This window comes from Notamacropus eugenii, chromosome 1, assembly GCF_028372415.1.
Source record: "Notamacropus eugenii isolate mMacEug1 chromosome 1, mMacEug1.pri_v2, whole genome shotgun sequence".
In the NCBI taxonomy this organism is placed as follows: domain Eukaryota; kingdom Metazoa; phylum Chordata; class Mammalia; order Diprotodontia; family Macropodidae; genus Notamacropus; species Notamacropus eugenii.
The window spans coordinates 378,428,536-378,444,533 of record NC_092872.1 but is presented as its reverse complement, the minus strand read 5'-3'; the positions used below and the strand labels follow the sequence as shown (position 1 = coordinate 378,444,533).

At 44.2% G+C, this 15,998-nt stretch overlaps 1 protein-coding gene across 2 annotated transcripts in view; it reads right to left on the bottom strand.

Annotated features, from left to right (window-relative positions):
- Positions 1–2,511: 2,511 nt before the first annotated feature.
- The window catches only part of NDST1 (N-deacetylase and N-sulfotransferase 1), a 53,370-nt gene continuing 39,883 nt past the window's right edge, over positions 2,512–15,998 (bottom strand). The window contains exons 9-17 of one of the 2 annotated variants that reach the window (XM_072630723.1): positions 14,007–14,189; positions 13,122–13,218; positions 11,546–11,669; positions 10,566–10,740; positions 10,077–10,247; positions 8,354–8,401; positions 7,095–7,204; positions 5,551–5,653; positions 2,512–3,627 (exon numbers count right to left, since the gene is read on the bottom strand). In XM_072630723.1, the coding sequence (XP_072486824.1) occupies positions 3,508–3,627; positions 5,551–5,653; positions 7,095–7,204; positions 8,354–8,401; positions 10,077–10,247; positions 10,566–10,740; positions 11,546–11,669; positions 13,122–13,218; positions 14,007–14,189 (1,131 nt within the window). In that variant the 3' untranslated portion in view covers positions 2,512–3,507. The remainder of the gene's footprint in view (positions 3,628–5,550; positions 5,654–7,094; positions 7,205–8,353; positions 8,402–10,076; positions 10,248–10,565; positions 10,741–11,545; positions 11,670–13,121; positions 13,219–14,006; positions 14,190–15,998) is intronic. The other variant, XM_072630724.1, reaches the window with a different exon arrangement.

Here is a 15,998-nt window from a genome sequence, read left to right as displayed (position 1 = left end):
CTTCACTCTGCAGATGATCTACCATCTTTGGCCATCCTCTCCTTCCTCCAGACTGACTTGGGGACTTCTGTTTCCTGGGACCTGACATTATACCTTGAGAGGAAGAGGAAGGCTCACCAGGAGCATTTCATTAGTGTTTTCCCAAACAACTGACAGATTCCATCCACTCCATCAAGTCTCCCCCACTGATCAGAAAGATTTGGATCCAGAAATAGGAGCTATTCTGTGTCAAGGTTCCATGAATTCTGACACAGACTCACTCAAGAGCATAGGGAAAGGGTCCAAGGGTTTGTCACAGCTGCAGCTGCCTTGCCACACCCACAGAAAGGGTCTTATCTCCCAACACCACACAGGGGAACCCTAGAGAAAACCACTAAGGAAACACCTAGATCCCCAGAAGTTGCATTGCTTTTTGATGAAGAACTCTCACCTGGCCTCATCTTTCTCATTCTTTCCTAGTCAGCCCAGAGCTAGATTGTAATACACACCAGTTCTGACTCTTATTTACTTAAAGCAACTGTGTATGGACAGGCTCAAAATGAGAGCATAGGGACCTCATCAGATAGCAAGTGTGGCCTTCCAACCCTTACAGCTTACCTGGACAAGATATGTAGTTGAGACAATTCTACCCTTCGTTTGCCCAGTTCTACCACTCCTACCCCCTTATGGCCCTACTTCTCTTCTTGGGAAGAAGGTAACATGCCCTCTGCCTTTAACAGAGAACTAAATAGTACACTGACCACTCACTTATCCTGCCTGCATATGTAAATACCTACTGTAGAGTGTGCTTGGTCTGGTACTCTGCCCTTTTTCTTTTGTGATGTTATTTTTTTACGGTCATTTATCCATTTAGACCTCATGGTGGTAGATGGTGTTGGCCACCAGTCGCTATTTTTGCCAGACTTTTCCAGTTTCCCCAGCAGTTTTGTAAAAAGTATTTTGCCCCAAGTAGTTCATGTTTTTAAGTTTCTTTTTCCTTCAACTCATCTTCATTCCTGTCCTTCTGAAGAAAGGGTAGTACTAAGGACCATTCTAATCATTCCCTCTATCCTCTCTGTATGGAGGAATTATACTGGCATTCTCTTGTTTCCTAGCTTCTCTCCATCCAGGATAGAGCCTTGGATTTAAGTTACTATTCATTGGTTTTCTTTCTTCATTTCCAACCACATATCCCCAAATACAAGACTTCTCAGATTACCCTTTTCAGGGCACAAGTTGCTGATGGGTTCTATCCTACTCTCAGGCTTCATACTGTCATTTGCAGGCCCTCCCTCCCAGGTGACTCAGGAATTAGACCTACCACTGCTATGGGAGGGCTCTCGGACTCACCTAGGAGTCTGATCCAGGGGAGGTACATCGATCTGATCTCCCACAGAGGCAGGGATAGTGGCAACTATACCAACAGGTCAAGTGACTGGGGCCCCTATACCAAAAACATGGGCTCTGGTGGGCCCTAGAAGTACAGTGCCCACAGTGGGAAGCTAAGGTCTCTGGCTTGCCTTGATCTGCTTTAGCTTACAACACTCTCCCATTTCCACACAGGCTCCTTTTCTCCACAGCTGGGCCAAATGATCAGGGATGCTGAACTAGATAGAAACATAAGCCATGATGAATCTAGTATTACCAACTCTGAGAATCCTGTTTCTGTCAGCAGATGCCCAATTACACAGACTTGGGGATCTCCTGCTTATCCAGCGGAACTTTTCCCTTCCCTACCCCCTTATACATTCATATTGGTCCCATGAATGTCTCCTCTTCCAGTCTTCTAAATGGTCAATAAACTGGTGTTACTGCCAAGGCCTCATGACCTCTAACACAGGTGTATCCAAAAGAACAGGGAGGAACAAAAACATAGGGGGTCCCAGACCTTGTGACAGTCATCTTTACTAAAACCCTTTTATGTTCTCTCTGTGGCCGGGACCTCAGGCAACTTACCCAGCACACAAGACCTCCCCATGTGCAAAAGGAACCCAGGGGTAATAAAGACATACGAATCAGGAGAACCAGATCCCTGAAAACACACAGCCCTGGTGTAGAAGTCTGGCCTGTTTCTTCCTCTCTTTTTCTTTCTAACATACATATATATGGCTGTGCAACTGCAGGATAACAGCCTAGTGTGATTAAACACCGGCCTAGAGGATCTGTTCCTCCCTGATTTTATCTGCTGCCTGCAGGAGATAAAAATCAAGCAGCCTCAGGGTGAGACAGAGAAAACTGTCACCCTCCTTTAGAGCTACTGGTAGCAAATGCCACCTTTCTGACCCCACTGATTAGATGCCCTGCCACCCTGATTATGGTAGCAAGCTGGATTAAAACAAACCCAACAAAAGAAAGGGGGAAGAGAAATAGAAAGAGAGAAAAAGAGGGAGGGAAGGAGACAAGAGACAGATGGAGGAAGGAAGATGAGAGACAGAGAAAGCTACAGACAAGAGAGAGTTTATATAAAATAACACAGTGTAGCCCCAGTAATCAGGGTACAAACTCTGGCACCAAGAAACAAAAACCAAAATATTAAAATACTTCAGCTTTTAGTATTTGAGAGGTTTTAAAAGGTTCTCCAGGAAGCCTCAACCCGCTCAAAGCAGGAACAGAGGCAGAGGTACCAGGCTGTAGGCACCATCTTCACTGCCCATAGCCTTTGCTTGGGGCTGGAGGGAACATTTTATGTACACTGGAATGGGTTCTGGTAGCTGGACCCTGGGGTCACCTCAGTCTTTTACCACAGAAAACACCACATAAGTCATATCTGATGATATGGAAAGGAAATGGGGTGAGAGGTTAAGGTGAGTATTCTGGGACAACTCCAGGACTTGGTCCTAGGAGTCAGGATGTTAGGATGGAGGGGTTAAAAACATCCCCTGGAAAGATCCCTTGGGGACTGAGTAGATACTGCAGGTACCGAAGACATTTTAAGGACAGAGAGGGGAAGGTATTGATCAGATGGGCTCCAGGACTCTCTGGAGGCCATCAGACTTAAGTCCGGCCTGGTAACTAGCTCTGAGTACCAGACCTATCTCTCTGAAGGGCCTTTTTTGAAATGGACAGGGGTGTGTTCCAGTCCCCCATTCTGTCTAGCAAAAGGTCCTTCCTGCCCCACCCCTACCCCCTCATAGTCCAGCTGCTGGAAAACACAGCAATTAATAATGAGGGAGTACTCTGCCCAGGGGAAGGGCACAGTGCCTGGGGGCAATAGTACAGAATCCCTCTCACAAGGCAGTGGCATCACACAGACTGGAAGCGACCTTACACCCAGGGAAGCTTCGAGCAGGTCTCAAGAAGTGCTTGGGGCCACATGCCTGGCTCTTGGCCTTGGCTGGGGGAGGCTTGGAGCTCTCTTCAGCTGCTCTGGGCTCTTCTTCCCGTTCCCAGGTCAGGCCTAGGGGAGGTATTGCTCAGAAATGCTTGGCAGTTCTGGGCTATGTTCCACACCCCCAGGGTGGCTCAGCGTGAGGCTGGGGGCTCCCTGGCCATCATGAATGCTCACTCTGGTCATGGTGATGGCAGCAGCTACCTAGTATTCTGGAGGTCCTCCCGCAGCCAGGTGGGCAACGTCTGGCCCATCTTATACAGCAGCTTAGAAAGTTCGATGTTATGGTCCCGGTAATAGTCTCTTAGGAAGGCTCGTGACTGTAACAAGAAAGGGAAACCACAATGTCAGTGGTCTGCTCAGAACTCACCTCTTCCTCCCTGTATGCATCCCATGAGAGATCATTATATCATGATCTATGAACAATCTTAGTAATACATTATTTCTTTCAAAGGGTTACTATGCTCTTCTGGGGGACAGCTAGGTAGTACAATGGTTAGAGCACCAAGCCTGCAGTCAGAAAGAACTGAATTCAAATGTGGCCTCAGACATTCACTAGCTAGGTAACCTTGGGCATGTTATTTAACTCCTTTTTACCTCAGCTTTCATCTGTAAAATGGTGACACACAGAAGGAAACGGCCAACCATTCCATTATCTTTGCCAAGAAAACCCCATGAACAGGCCGTGGGGTCACAGATGGTTAGACACAACTCAACAACAACAACAAATCTTTTGTCTCGCTCCCTAACTGGATTCTTTTGGACCACTGGGTTTGTGACCTCACTGGTATACTATGAAACTCCTAATAAGGAAACTCCCTCCACAAAGCTGATCTGTATCTGTTCTACAATTTACAGATTTACAGAACAGTCTGAGGCACTGAAAACTGAAGTGATTTGCCCAGGATCACGAAGCTAATCTGTGTAAGAGGGAGAACTTGAACCTACGTCTTTCTGACTCTATCCAGGTCTATCTATTCCAAATGCATTTTAAAGTTAACTAAGGGTAAAGAATATCTGGCATTTCTTTTGGTATCTGGCCATAAAAACTGGGGAATCAATATAGGGCATCTAAGTGAAACACTAGAAAAAGCACGGAGCTTAGAATCTGGAAGACTCATCTTCCTGAGTTCAAATCTGGCCTCAGACACTGACTAGCTGTGTGATCCTGGGCAAGTCACTTAACCCTGTATGCTTCAGTTCCTTATATGTAAAATGAGCTGGAGAAGGAAAAGGAAAAGGTTTTCTTTGCCAAGGAAACCTCAAATGGGGTCATGAAAAGTCATGAGAGTCATATATGACTGAAATGACTCAACAGCAAAAAATATGCACAGAACTACCATTTTAGGCACTGGGTAAAGTACAAAATTTTTAAAAGATATGGTCCCTGCCTTCAAGAACTTAGTCTCGTAAGATGATGATGACAATGATGATGATAGTTAACATCTATGTGATTTTTCAGGGTCTCCTGGCCATTTCCCAACCAAGCCACCTGATCTCTGGCCATAATGCTCCCCCTTCCTCTTCTCATAAGAAATTAGGCTCTGTCCCTGGAATCCATGCTAGACACATGAGCCTTTTACTTTATCTCATCCTAGACCATACCAGTCCATTGCCAAACAGTTCCAGGAACCATGCCTAGCATCATGTCCCCATCTTTTTACCTCTGGCCCCTCTTTATGCATTTTCTTCCACTATTAGAATGCAAACTCTTGCTTGTTTTTATTTGTTTCCCGAAGTTTAGTGTAGCACATGGCACATAGTAAACCCTTAATAAGTGTTTATTACATGATAAGTCTGTCAGAGGGGTGCAGAACAAGTGTAGAAAAAAAGTGCTTCTAGGTAAAATCCAAGTAGATGACCTCTCTTCATGGTGGGGAGAGGGAAGACTTGAAGGAATGGTTGATGAAGTTAAGAGGCAACTGACCTGGATTTCAGCAGATGAGAAGAGATGCTAAAGGCAAAGGAGCAAAAGGAGGGCATTTGAGGGATAAAGATTAGCATGGCAGCAAAGCCAGGGCAGGAGAGCAGAGGGTATATTTGGGGGCATAAACTAGTATAGTCCTACTTCCTGTGCTAGTACTTCTAGATAAATACAATCTCCAATGAATTCCAATAAGATTCAAGAAACGTTTTTGTTTCAGAAGGCCTAATGAACTTTCCTAAAAGTCCCTATGGTCTGAATTAACCTAGCTACAGCATCACCCTCCACATCAGCCAATGAAGCAGCTCCAGCTACTTACATCCAAATCCATTTCTGGGTACTTCCTGCCTTTGCTTTTGCCCAAACACTTGGTTTTCCCTCCTTCAAGCAGCTGGCACCAGAATCCTTTCTTTGCATCATACCTGCAGGCAGATAGAATACATTACCTCCACCCAACATACCTCCCCTACGAGATAGACATTTTCTTATACAGGGTACAATTCAAACCTAGGTCCCTAGAGATAGGCTGAGGACTGCAACATTACAGAGACAAACCAGGACCAGTCTGTGTGATGTTATGGGTTGAGCACTGGACTAGGAAGTAAAAAGATCAGGGTTCAGGTTCTGGGTCTGTCACTTACTAGCTACGGATCTTGGACAAGGGATTTCACCTCTCTGGGCTTCAGTCTCCACATCTGTAAAATGGGAACAATTGTACTACTGACCTCACAGGGCTGTGAAGAAATCCTCTGTACCTCAAAATGCTACAGAAAGGTGGATAGCTATCATCATCATCTTAGGAGAGAAAATAAAGAGTATGCCTAGAAGGCTTACATATTATAGCACCTTTAGGGACAGATCAAAGCTACAGAGAAAGAACAGGCACCACATGTACCCAAAATAAGGATTATTAGTAGGGGAGAACAGAAACATTTAAACCAAAAATGGAAGAAAAACTTACAAGTGTAGAAGAGATCTAGGCTGACAACATCTCAGCTATATCTCAAGCTTTTCTTTTTTAAAAGCAGATGGGATCTTTGCAGAGATGGGGCAACTACACATGTGGAACCCTGAAGGTACTATTGGATTTCATCAATGTGCTGGTTAGTTTTGCTAAACTGTTCTGTTTTTTTCCCCACCTCTTCTTTATTCTTTGTTAAGGAATAAATTAAGAACTAAAGTGATACAAAAACAAATGGTACATTTTCCAAAAGTAAGCTGAAAAGACCTTAGATCAAAGACCATTAGAACTGGAAGAACTTTAAGAATCATATAACCATGCCCTTTCATTTTACAGGTGCAGATTCTGAGGCCAGAGGGAAGGAACTGACCTAAGGTTCTAAAGTGAGTCAGTGATACAACGAAAATCCAGATTTCCTGGCTCCCACTACTGGTATTTCTCCAAGTTTCTTTAAAAATTCAACAATATACATACAAAAGAGAGATGAATCCCAGGAAATGTGAAGCCAGATGTGATAGGAATCTTTCTTCTATCCATAGGCTTCTGCAAAGGAGCTTACCTTAATATATGGTACTGCTTTGCACCTACTTTCTACCAAACTGATTTCAATTTTTCCCAGCAGTCTTTGCCAAATGGTGAGTTTTTACTCTGGTAGCTAGGGATCTTTGAGGTTATCAAACACTAGGCTATTGTATTTATTTGCTTATGAATGTTGACGTTCCTGCCAAGGAAACAGCTATGCATCTTGGCACACGAGGGACACTGCCTAGCCTAAAGAGGCCAGTGGGATCCAACTACTCTGGCTCCTGAGCTTGGGGATGTGCTTCTGACATCAAAGCACAGCAGACAAGGGAGGGCAGGTCAGAAGGGTCTTCAGGCTTTGCGGTTAGGACAACACTCACACCAGAGTTCTATGGTAATCAATAATGTTGGTCACCCCGAGGAACTTCTGCACAGTATCCATCACTTTGGCGGGTTCAGTCCGGAGCAGTTTGCCATCTAACACCAGGATCTAGAAGAGTAGTAAGGAAACTATTATATGGTCCAATCCCTTCCCTACCCTCTCCCTACCCCATGATCTGCCAGTGTGATGGACCAGCTGTGGCAGTGAGAAGGGCACTGGCTGCAAATCCTCAAAACTAGACTGGGTCAGCTAATTTTCTCCCAAATGGACAGTCCCATTAGATTCATCTTCAAACTAGGGCCATTCTGGCTAATGTATAATATGCTTTACATGACTTCATATGGATAAGGAGTATAGCATTCTTGTCTTCTCAATTAATTGGAGGGGGGCTGGAAAAAGGGAGAGAATTTGGAACTGAAAATAATTGAAAAAACAAAACAAAAAACTAGAGCCCTTCCCAGTTTCACAGAGGAAGGAAACCAAGAAAAGAGGAGACAGACCTGGAATGAGGTAACGGGAGCATTAGCTGAAGGAACTGAGAATAAATATTTGGTAAATGAGAAGACTTAGGAGGAATACAAAAAGTGCCTTCAAAAATTTGGAGGGCCGTCATGTAAAAAAGAGTTTAAGCTATATTATGCTTAGCTCCAAAAGGGCAAGACTTGATAACTTGGAAAGAAATGACAGAAACTCTGCAGAAATCACTGGTCCCTACCAAATGAGGCAGCTAGGTGGCATGGTAGATGGAGCACTGAACTTGGAGTCAGGAAGATGTGTGTCCAAATTCAGCCTCAGATACTAGGTGTGTGACCCTGGACAAGTCATTTCATGTCTTTGCCTCAGTTTTCTCAGCTGTAAAATGGGCACAGTAATAACACCTATCTCCCAGGGTGGTTATGAGGCTCGAATGACAGAACGTTTGTAAGGTGCATTGTAAATTTTAAAGTGATATACAAACAAATGCTAGCTATAATTATTTAGAGCTGGAAGGGATGTTAGAAGTCATTGAGTCTAATCTTCTCACTTTACAGATGAAGAAACTAAGGTTAAGGGTCAGAAAGCTATTAAGTATCTGAAGCATGATTTGAACCTGGGTCTCACTGATCCCAAGTCCAGCCTTGTCTACAGGCTGGTACAAAGTGGGTCAGATGTCCTCTGAGTCTGAATGACTATCTCTTTCTAGGCCATTGAGGAAGGCTGAGATGGCTGTGTGTCCTGCAGGAGGTTTTAGGAAAGCAGACACAGGTGAATTCATACCTTTGCTTGTTCGGGATAAGAAACATTTTTCGGCCAGGCATCCAGTCCCTTAGAGAGGAACAACCAAGGGCACACAATGAGCTTCGAGTTTCCTGTACTTATCTGTACAGCTGTGAAACATCTGATGGAAGCTGATACTTCAGCAGGGTAACAGAGACACCCCCAGGAGCTGGCTAACCGCCCTCTTTGAGGAAAAATACACCAATATAAATGAAATGTTGGCATGAGGACACTGTGGGGATGGGACCCAGGGGCTGGGGAAAATAAAAGGAGGAAAGGGTAGTAAAGGAAGGGAAAAAACACTGATTAAGCACCTACTATGTGCCAGGCACTCTGCTAAAAATTTTAAAAATATTATGTCATTTGATCTTCACAACAACCCTGGGAAGCAGGTGCTGCTGCTATCCCTGCTTTACAGTAGAAGACTATAAGTAAGTGACTTGCCCAGGGTCACACAGCTAGGGAGTATCTGATGCTGAATTTAAATTCAGGTCTTCCAGAGCTCTATCCACTGTACTAACTGGCTCTCTTTATAGGAGAAAGAAATAGGTATTTCAAAAAGAGGCATAGGCTCAGTAGAGCTGGCCAAAATGTCAAAAGAGCCAAGTTTACCTTTCCTCCCAACCTCCCCTGTGAACTCTCCTGGGCCTCCCAGTGCCTCCTCTATGTCCTGTTCCATAACGCTCTGGTCAGCTGACCACTAACGCCTAGGAAGTGATTCCTCCTAGCATATACTTCAGAATAACTGGGTCACTGTGGGCCTTCTGATGCTGGGCTATCAATCAACCAACCAATAAACTTTTATTAAGTGTCTACTATATACTAGGCACTGGGATACAAAAGACAGAACCTGCCCTCAAGGAGACAGCATGCAAACGAATATCATACAAGCAAGCTATATGCAGAATAAATACAAAAACAACGAACAGAGGGAAGGCCCTAGAATGAAGAGGGGTCAGGGAAGGCTTCCTGTCAAAGCTGGGATTTTAGTTAGGACTTCCCCATTAGAAGCCACTAGATTGAATGTGTGGAGGATGGACTGGAAAGACGTTTAGACCTGTGTTTTAGGTAAAGCACTTTAGTGGCTGAAGGGATGATGGACTGCAGAGAGGAGAAACTTGAGGCAGGTAGACCCACCAGCAGTTTATTGCTAATCCAGGAGTAAGGCGATAAGGGCCTGCACTAAAGTAGCGGCAATGTCAGGAGGAAAAGGGATGTATTCAAAAGAGGCTGCAAAGGTGAAATTGGCAGATCTTGGCAAGAACGTGGCTACGGGAGGAGAGGAGGGATGAGAAAAAGTGAGGAGTCCAAGACGTCTCCCAGGTTGTGAGCCTGAGGACTGGTAAAATGGAAGGGGAGGGTTTCAGGGGAAAGATAATGAGTTCTGTTTTGGATATACTGAGTTTAAGATGTCTACTGGAAATGTCAAAAGGATGGAGAGAAAGGGGATAATAATGCTCAGGCACCTCCAAAATCAGCCACCCTTCCACTGTCTGAAGACAATCAATCTGCCTATGTATGATACAGAGTTCCCGTTTTAGTAAGAAATCAAAAAACCTTTAACTGTCAAAGGCATAAATCTCCATTACTGGAGACATGGTGATATATAAAGGGGAAATGTTTGGGGTTTATGTCCTGATATCCATATTTGAATCACCTCACTTATGTAAAAACCAACCCTGAGTCCCATACTATGCCAGAAGGATCTGGGGGGAGTAGGTACCTGGTTGGCATGGTAAGCACTAAGCCAGTGCTCGATGTGGGTGGCATACCAGCCAGGAACAAGGCAGCGATTCTGAAGCGCCCGCAGCTTTGGGGAGGCATTAGGCCCTGCCGTGATCACTTCATGGAAGGTGTACTTCAGGGCAATCGGGTCATCATGGGCTCTCTGATGCTGTTGGGTAGCAAGAGACTCAGATTAGCAATGCCCATTCTTCCTACAAGACTTGGAACACTCCCACCAGCTATGACAAAACCTAAACCAACGACTACTTCTTCCTCATAAGAGATCACACTCTAACCAGGAGGCACAGAGGGTAAAGAGAAGGCAGGAAGCCCTCCTTCCTACTCTAAAACCTAGGCAGAAAGCAGTTGTGGGAAATAACACTGTCACCCCCATCCCCCTACAAAATACAGTAACTCAAAAAAGAAGCAGAGGCCAAATCCTCAGTGAAGCGCCTTCCTGACACACCTCCCAAGGAACATGGCTCACCTGATACCAGGAATAGGCTCGGTCTGCAGGGTCTATGAGGATGGTGAGGATTTTGGCCTTGGGCAACAACGCAGCTGCTCGCTGGGGGGCCACCTCAGAGTCAAAGTAGTTGGCGCTTTTCTCAAAGTAGAAGTCAGAGGTGGTGTTGGAGGGGATAGGGAAGAACTCCATGTACCTGTTCAGGGCCCAGAGAGAGAGAGATGCAAGCTGGGCAGGACCAGAAGGATTGGGCCCCAATGGCAGGACCAGGAGGGCTGTAGTTTGGCTAGAGGGCTTTCATGAGGATGAGAGCTGGGTGACACTTTCTCTTCCAAAAATGAGCTGGGAGCTTGATGAACATTCTACCATCTCCACTTCCCCATTCATCCTTTTTGGGGGAAGGTTGGAGCAGTGGGATTTTAAGAATTTTATGATCAAGGCATCCTACCTCTGGCCTGGGGCTCAGAACTTGGGAAATATCCCCACCTCTGGCCTGGGGGCAGTTCAGAGACAGGCCAGGTAGGGAATGATTAGAAACCTCCCTTGATAAGACCTGGCTGGAGCCACATAACAGACCTGAGGTCCTCTCTCAACCCTTATTACTGACTGGTAACACTTTTCTAGCCATGGAGATTTCCATTACCCTTCTTACCTTATGGCTCCAGGGATACTAACCAAATAAAATACTCAGAAGGCCTCAGAAATAAGCACATGGGGAAGAAATATTTTTGCTCTATTATTACATTGGCACAAGAATATTTCAGACATCACTGCTTCTCTTGCAGCTGTGGTTTCAGATCCTGAGACCCAGGCATTACCACTTTGGCCTCTGGGGGATAGGGGCCCCATCTCTGCACAGCTTGCCTGAACTCTGTCCCCTTTCTTTCTACAACAGGAACCCCATCAGTGTGTAAACAGCTTCCAGACACTTCCTGACACCAACGCAGAGCTTCCGATCTGACGTCCCAAGCTGGCCAACCAGGATGGAAAGCCCCGCTCACCAGTCTATGCCTTTGTGGTAGTTTTGGCCATTGAAAAACTGGATCTCCTCAAAGGTCTCTGGGCTTGGGTAGTTACTGCTCAGGTCAGGGTGCATTCCCAGGAACAGATAAAGGGCTGTAGTGCCTGCACAACAGAGGAGACAGGGGTAGTCCTTGGACCTCAGCAGTAGCATACAGAAGGGAGGATACCATACTAGGTAGGGAGAAGAGTAGGTATTAGGGAATCAATGTTCTTGATCTCACTCCACCATTAACTAGCTGTATGATCTGGACCAAATCACTTCTCTCTAGATCTGTTTCCTCACAGATCATGGGTCTTTTTTTTATATCATGGATATACTCCCTTTGGGAGTCTGGTGAAATGTACAGATGCCTTCTCAAAATAATGCTTTTAAAAGCATAAATTATAATATGTAGGACTATAAAGAAAACCAGTTACCCAAAAAATTAAAAGGAAAAAAATAAGGTCACAGATCCCAGGTGAAGTACCCCTAAATGCTCTCCAGTTTCTTACTACACGATTATATACTCATTTTCATGGCTACACACGAGGAGGTCTAGTTCCGGTGAATCCTGCTAGAGTGAAAGTACCCAGAATTTGAGAAGAAACAGTACACTGAGAACACCTCCAGGCAGTTAGTCACTCAAGAGGGCACCAAGTACTCCCAAAGGTTTCTTCCCAGAACACAGCTCCTCCCTTTTACACCAAGAAACCCCTGAGGAATAAGGAGACTTCCCAGCAATCATCTGGTCTCAAAAATCTTCAGTGGTTCCAGTTGTCTCCCAAAGTAAAAAGCTCAAATGTTTTCCCTTGGTATTCAAGGGTCTCTGCAACCTGGCACATTCTTTTTTCCCAGTCTTATTTCATATCACCCACCTCCACAAACTCTAAAGCCCAGAGAAAAGTTGGCCCTGAACAAGTGAACTGATTTCCTCTTTCAGTGGCTAGGCTCACATAGTGCCCTCTGTTTGTAGGACTTTCCTTTTCCCTCTTTGCCTGTAAAATTCTCCTTATCCTTTAATGCTAGAAAGATTGGGAAATTAAGAAAAGTTCAAGGGGTCAGGCTGCATCAATCAACACAGTGCATTTTTTTTAACCCATAAAGAAAATGAGAGGTAGGATGATGAACATTTTTATTTCAAAGTAAAAATTTTTTGTCTTATTTAACATGCCTGATTGGTTCTTCTAGTTAAAGCCCATCTCAAATAGCACTTTCTCCAGGATGATTTCCTAATTCTTCTGCTGGGTAAAAACCTTCATCCTTAGGCCTCCCACAGCACTTTGTACTTGTCTGATGCACCTGTCAGGTAATATTCCATGTTGTAGTTGTCTGCATTTGTCTTTTCCCCCATGGGATGGTAATCTCCATGAGGGCAGGTACCCTTTCTCCCAGTGCTGAGTTCAGTGCTCAGTACACAGGGGCCTGAGGTTGTTACTCAGGTTGGGCACTGTATGTAGATTCAGTCAACAAACTAAGATTCAGAGAACTTCTATACGCTATCATGGGTGTCCTAGGTACACAGGGAGCGTCAGGGAAGCCAAGCCAGCCAGGCTCAGGAACAGAGGGAGGAATACCTGTTTTTTGGGGTCCAATGATTAAGAGTTTTGGGAACCGGTCACATGTTTTCTCCTTTGACCAGATATCTTTGTGCCGCTTGTCCTCACAAGGATCCTTAAAAGCAAGAAGACAAACATCGTGGAGGGTGGTAAAACTCTCTCTTTTGCTCCACCTGCACCAACCCTCTCCTGGGTTTTTAACCTTTTTGTGTGTCATGGACCCCTTTGGGAGTCTGAGGAAGCTTATGCATCCCTTCTCAGAGGAAGGCTTTGAAATGCATAAAACACATAAGCTTGTAATGGAAACCAATTATATTGAAAGTTTTGTATTACATAAAATATGCAAAACTTCCAAAATAATGAATATGTTATGTGTATACATATATATGGGCCCCTTCTTAAAATAATGCTTTAGAATGCATAAAATAAGATTATAATGGAAATCAATTAAATTGAAAGATACATAATATTGATGGTACATTACTATATCATAGATAATTTTTATACACATACACATATATTTTTTAAGTTCATAGATTCCAGTTTAAGAACCCCTGCTCTATTTCTTGAGCAGCTAGTTTTTTACACTGCTACGCTCCTCATACTCTGCTTAGTATCAGTGAACTTTTCTCCTCCCTTCACCTTCAATACCCAACTGTGAGTACCAAGAGACTGAAAACTATCTGACTTACCTTGGTATCTTGCATAAAAGCCAGCACTCTGATCTTTAAAAGAACTCATTCAGTGAATGTACATTCTGGCTCTGGCAGTGGGTAAATGAGAGCCTAGAGCTTGAGATTTCACCCATGGGTGGAGGGGTAGGGGGATGCCTCTTGATCTTTCCCATAACTCTCCCACTGGTACTAAGCCCCATCCTGAGACCCTGAGCCCTACTCCCCCTACCTGCCACAGGGGGTCTTTCTCCTCAGAAAAGATCTGAAAGTATCGTTGAGCCAGCTGGACTGGAGGCAGCGTTTGGAGCTTCAGGTTGGTCCAAGAGTGAAGGAAGCGCACCAAGTGTTTGAAGGTATACAATCCCAGACGATCATTTCCATAGTTGGACAGGTGGGTCATGAAAATGCTGATCTAGTGAAGGAAGAGAAGGGAGGCTGAGCAAGCGTCTCTCAGCAAGAGGGGCAGGAACTCCCACCACTCCCAACTCAGACCAAAGTGTGCCAAAGACATTGGGGGAGTCCTTTCCCCTCTAATTCTAAAATCAGGGTACTGGACTAGATAAGCATTTCCCAAACTAAGAATGACATGGACCATTCTTGGAGCCAGGCGCAGTGGCTCACCCCATAACCCCTGCACCCCAGAAGTCTGAGGCTGATGGTTCTCCTGAGCTGGGGAGTTCTGAGGAGCACTGGACAAGGCATCCTCATCAGGTGTTCTCATTCAATTCAGCATTGATGTGGTGGGCCCCTACAAGAGGGCTGCCAAGAGGCTGACTAAGGAGGGATAAACCAGGCCAAGCTGGAAAGGAAGCAGGTTTAAGCTCCTGTGCCAATCAAATAAGTAAAGTGTGACTGTGTCCTGCATTCCCAGGCTGGGCAATATAGGGAAGTCCAATTTTTTTAGTTAAAAATAAAAATAACCACTTTTGGGTTTCAAATATATTTATGAAATTCTTAAGTCCTGACCAGGGAAGGGCTAGTAAAAGGAAATATTTATGGTATAAGGAGAGGAAGGGAACAGTCAACCAAATTTGGGGGTAAAATAAAACATTTTTTTACATTAAAAAATTCACCATTTGTAATACTGTGATATTAAATAATTTCATATTTAATGCTGTACAAGGGGAAATAGTGAAAGTAACAGCAATGATCTCTAATATCCATTCCAGCTCTGATGTTCTAGGTTCTAATATCATTAATAACTTTGAAATTCTATAATCTTAAAATCCCCTCTGACTCTGAAAGTCGATAACTAAAGCACACGGTTCCTAGAAAGAGCCCTAGACATGTTGGCCTTGAACTATCCCTTTTACTAGTCAGTCAAAGCTTTTATTGAACAACTACTGTGTGCCAGGCACTGCAGCAGAAAAAACAACGGTAAGACCATGAATAAGACTGCTGGGCAGGGACCATGGGATTATTCCTTAAAGCAAAAAATATATGTAGAGTTCACATATTTTATATACATGCATATATGCACATTATATGTATGTATATATACATATGTACATATACTTACACACATATCTACCCTAATATATACATATACTCACATGTCTACACACGTGTATTTACACGTGTGCATATAACGATAAGGACATAAATTTACATAATGCATATGAATACACATGCACACACACATACACACACACACAACCCTACAGGGAGGAAAGAAAAGAGTCCAAGACAGTATGTTTCAACCAAATGTTGAAATGAGTAAAACAGACAGCTGGACAAATTAAATGGAAAGAGAGATCAGCATGGGATGAGAGAGAGGGAGCGAGAGAGAGAGAGAGAGAGAGAGAGAGAGAGAGAGAGAGAGAGAGTGTGTGTATGTGTGTGTGTGTGTGTGTGTGTGTGTGTGTGTGTGTGTGTGTGTGTGTGTGTGTGTGTGTGCTTGTGCACAGATGTTATACACATAAGTTATATTTTATAAGGCAAGCCAAGGCTTGAAAGCTATAGTGAATAAAGCCAGCCTTGGCATCAAGAGGTCAAAGTCCCACTTCTGACATACCAACTAGGCAGCCCTGAGCAAATTCCTTACTTAGCCTCTCAGCCCCAGGCAGCTCTCTGAGACTAAGTTACAAAGGAATTGCTGCAGCTCCACCCTGGTAGAGGGAGATCACAAATTGGGAACTTCCTCGACCTATGAAATTCCACTCCTGGTTGTTTTGTTTTTTAAGGAAAGTATTACTATTATCTATAGTATTTTATATTTTAG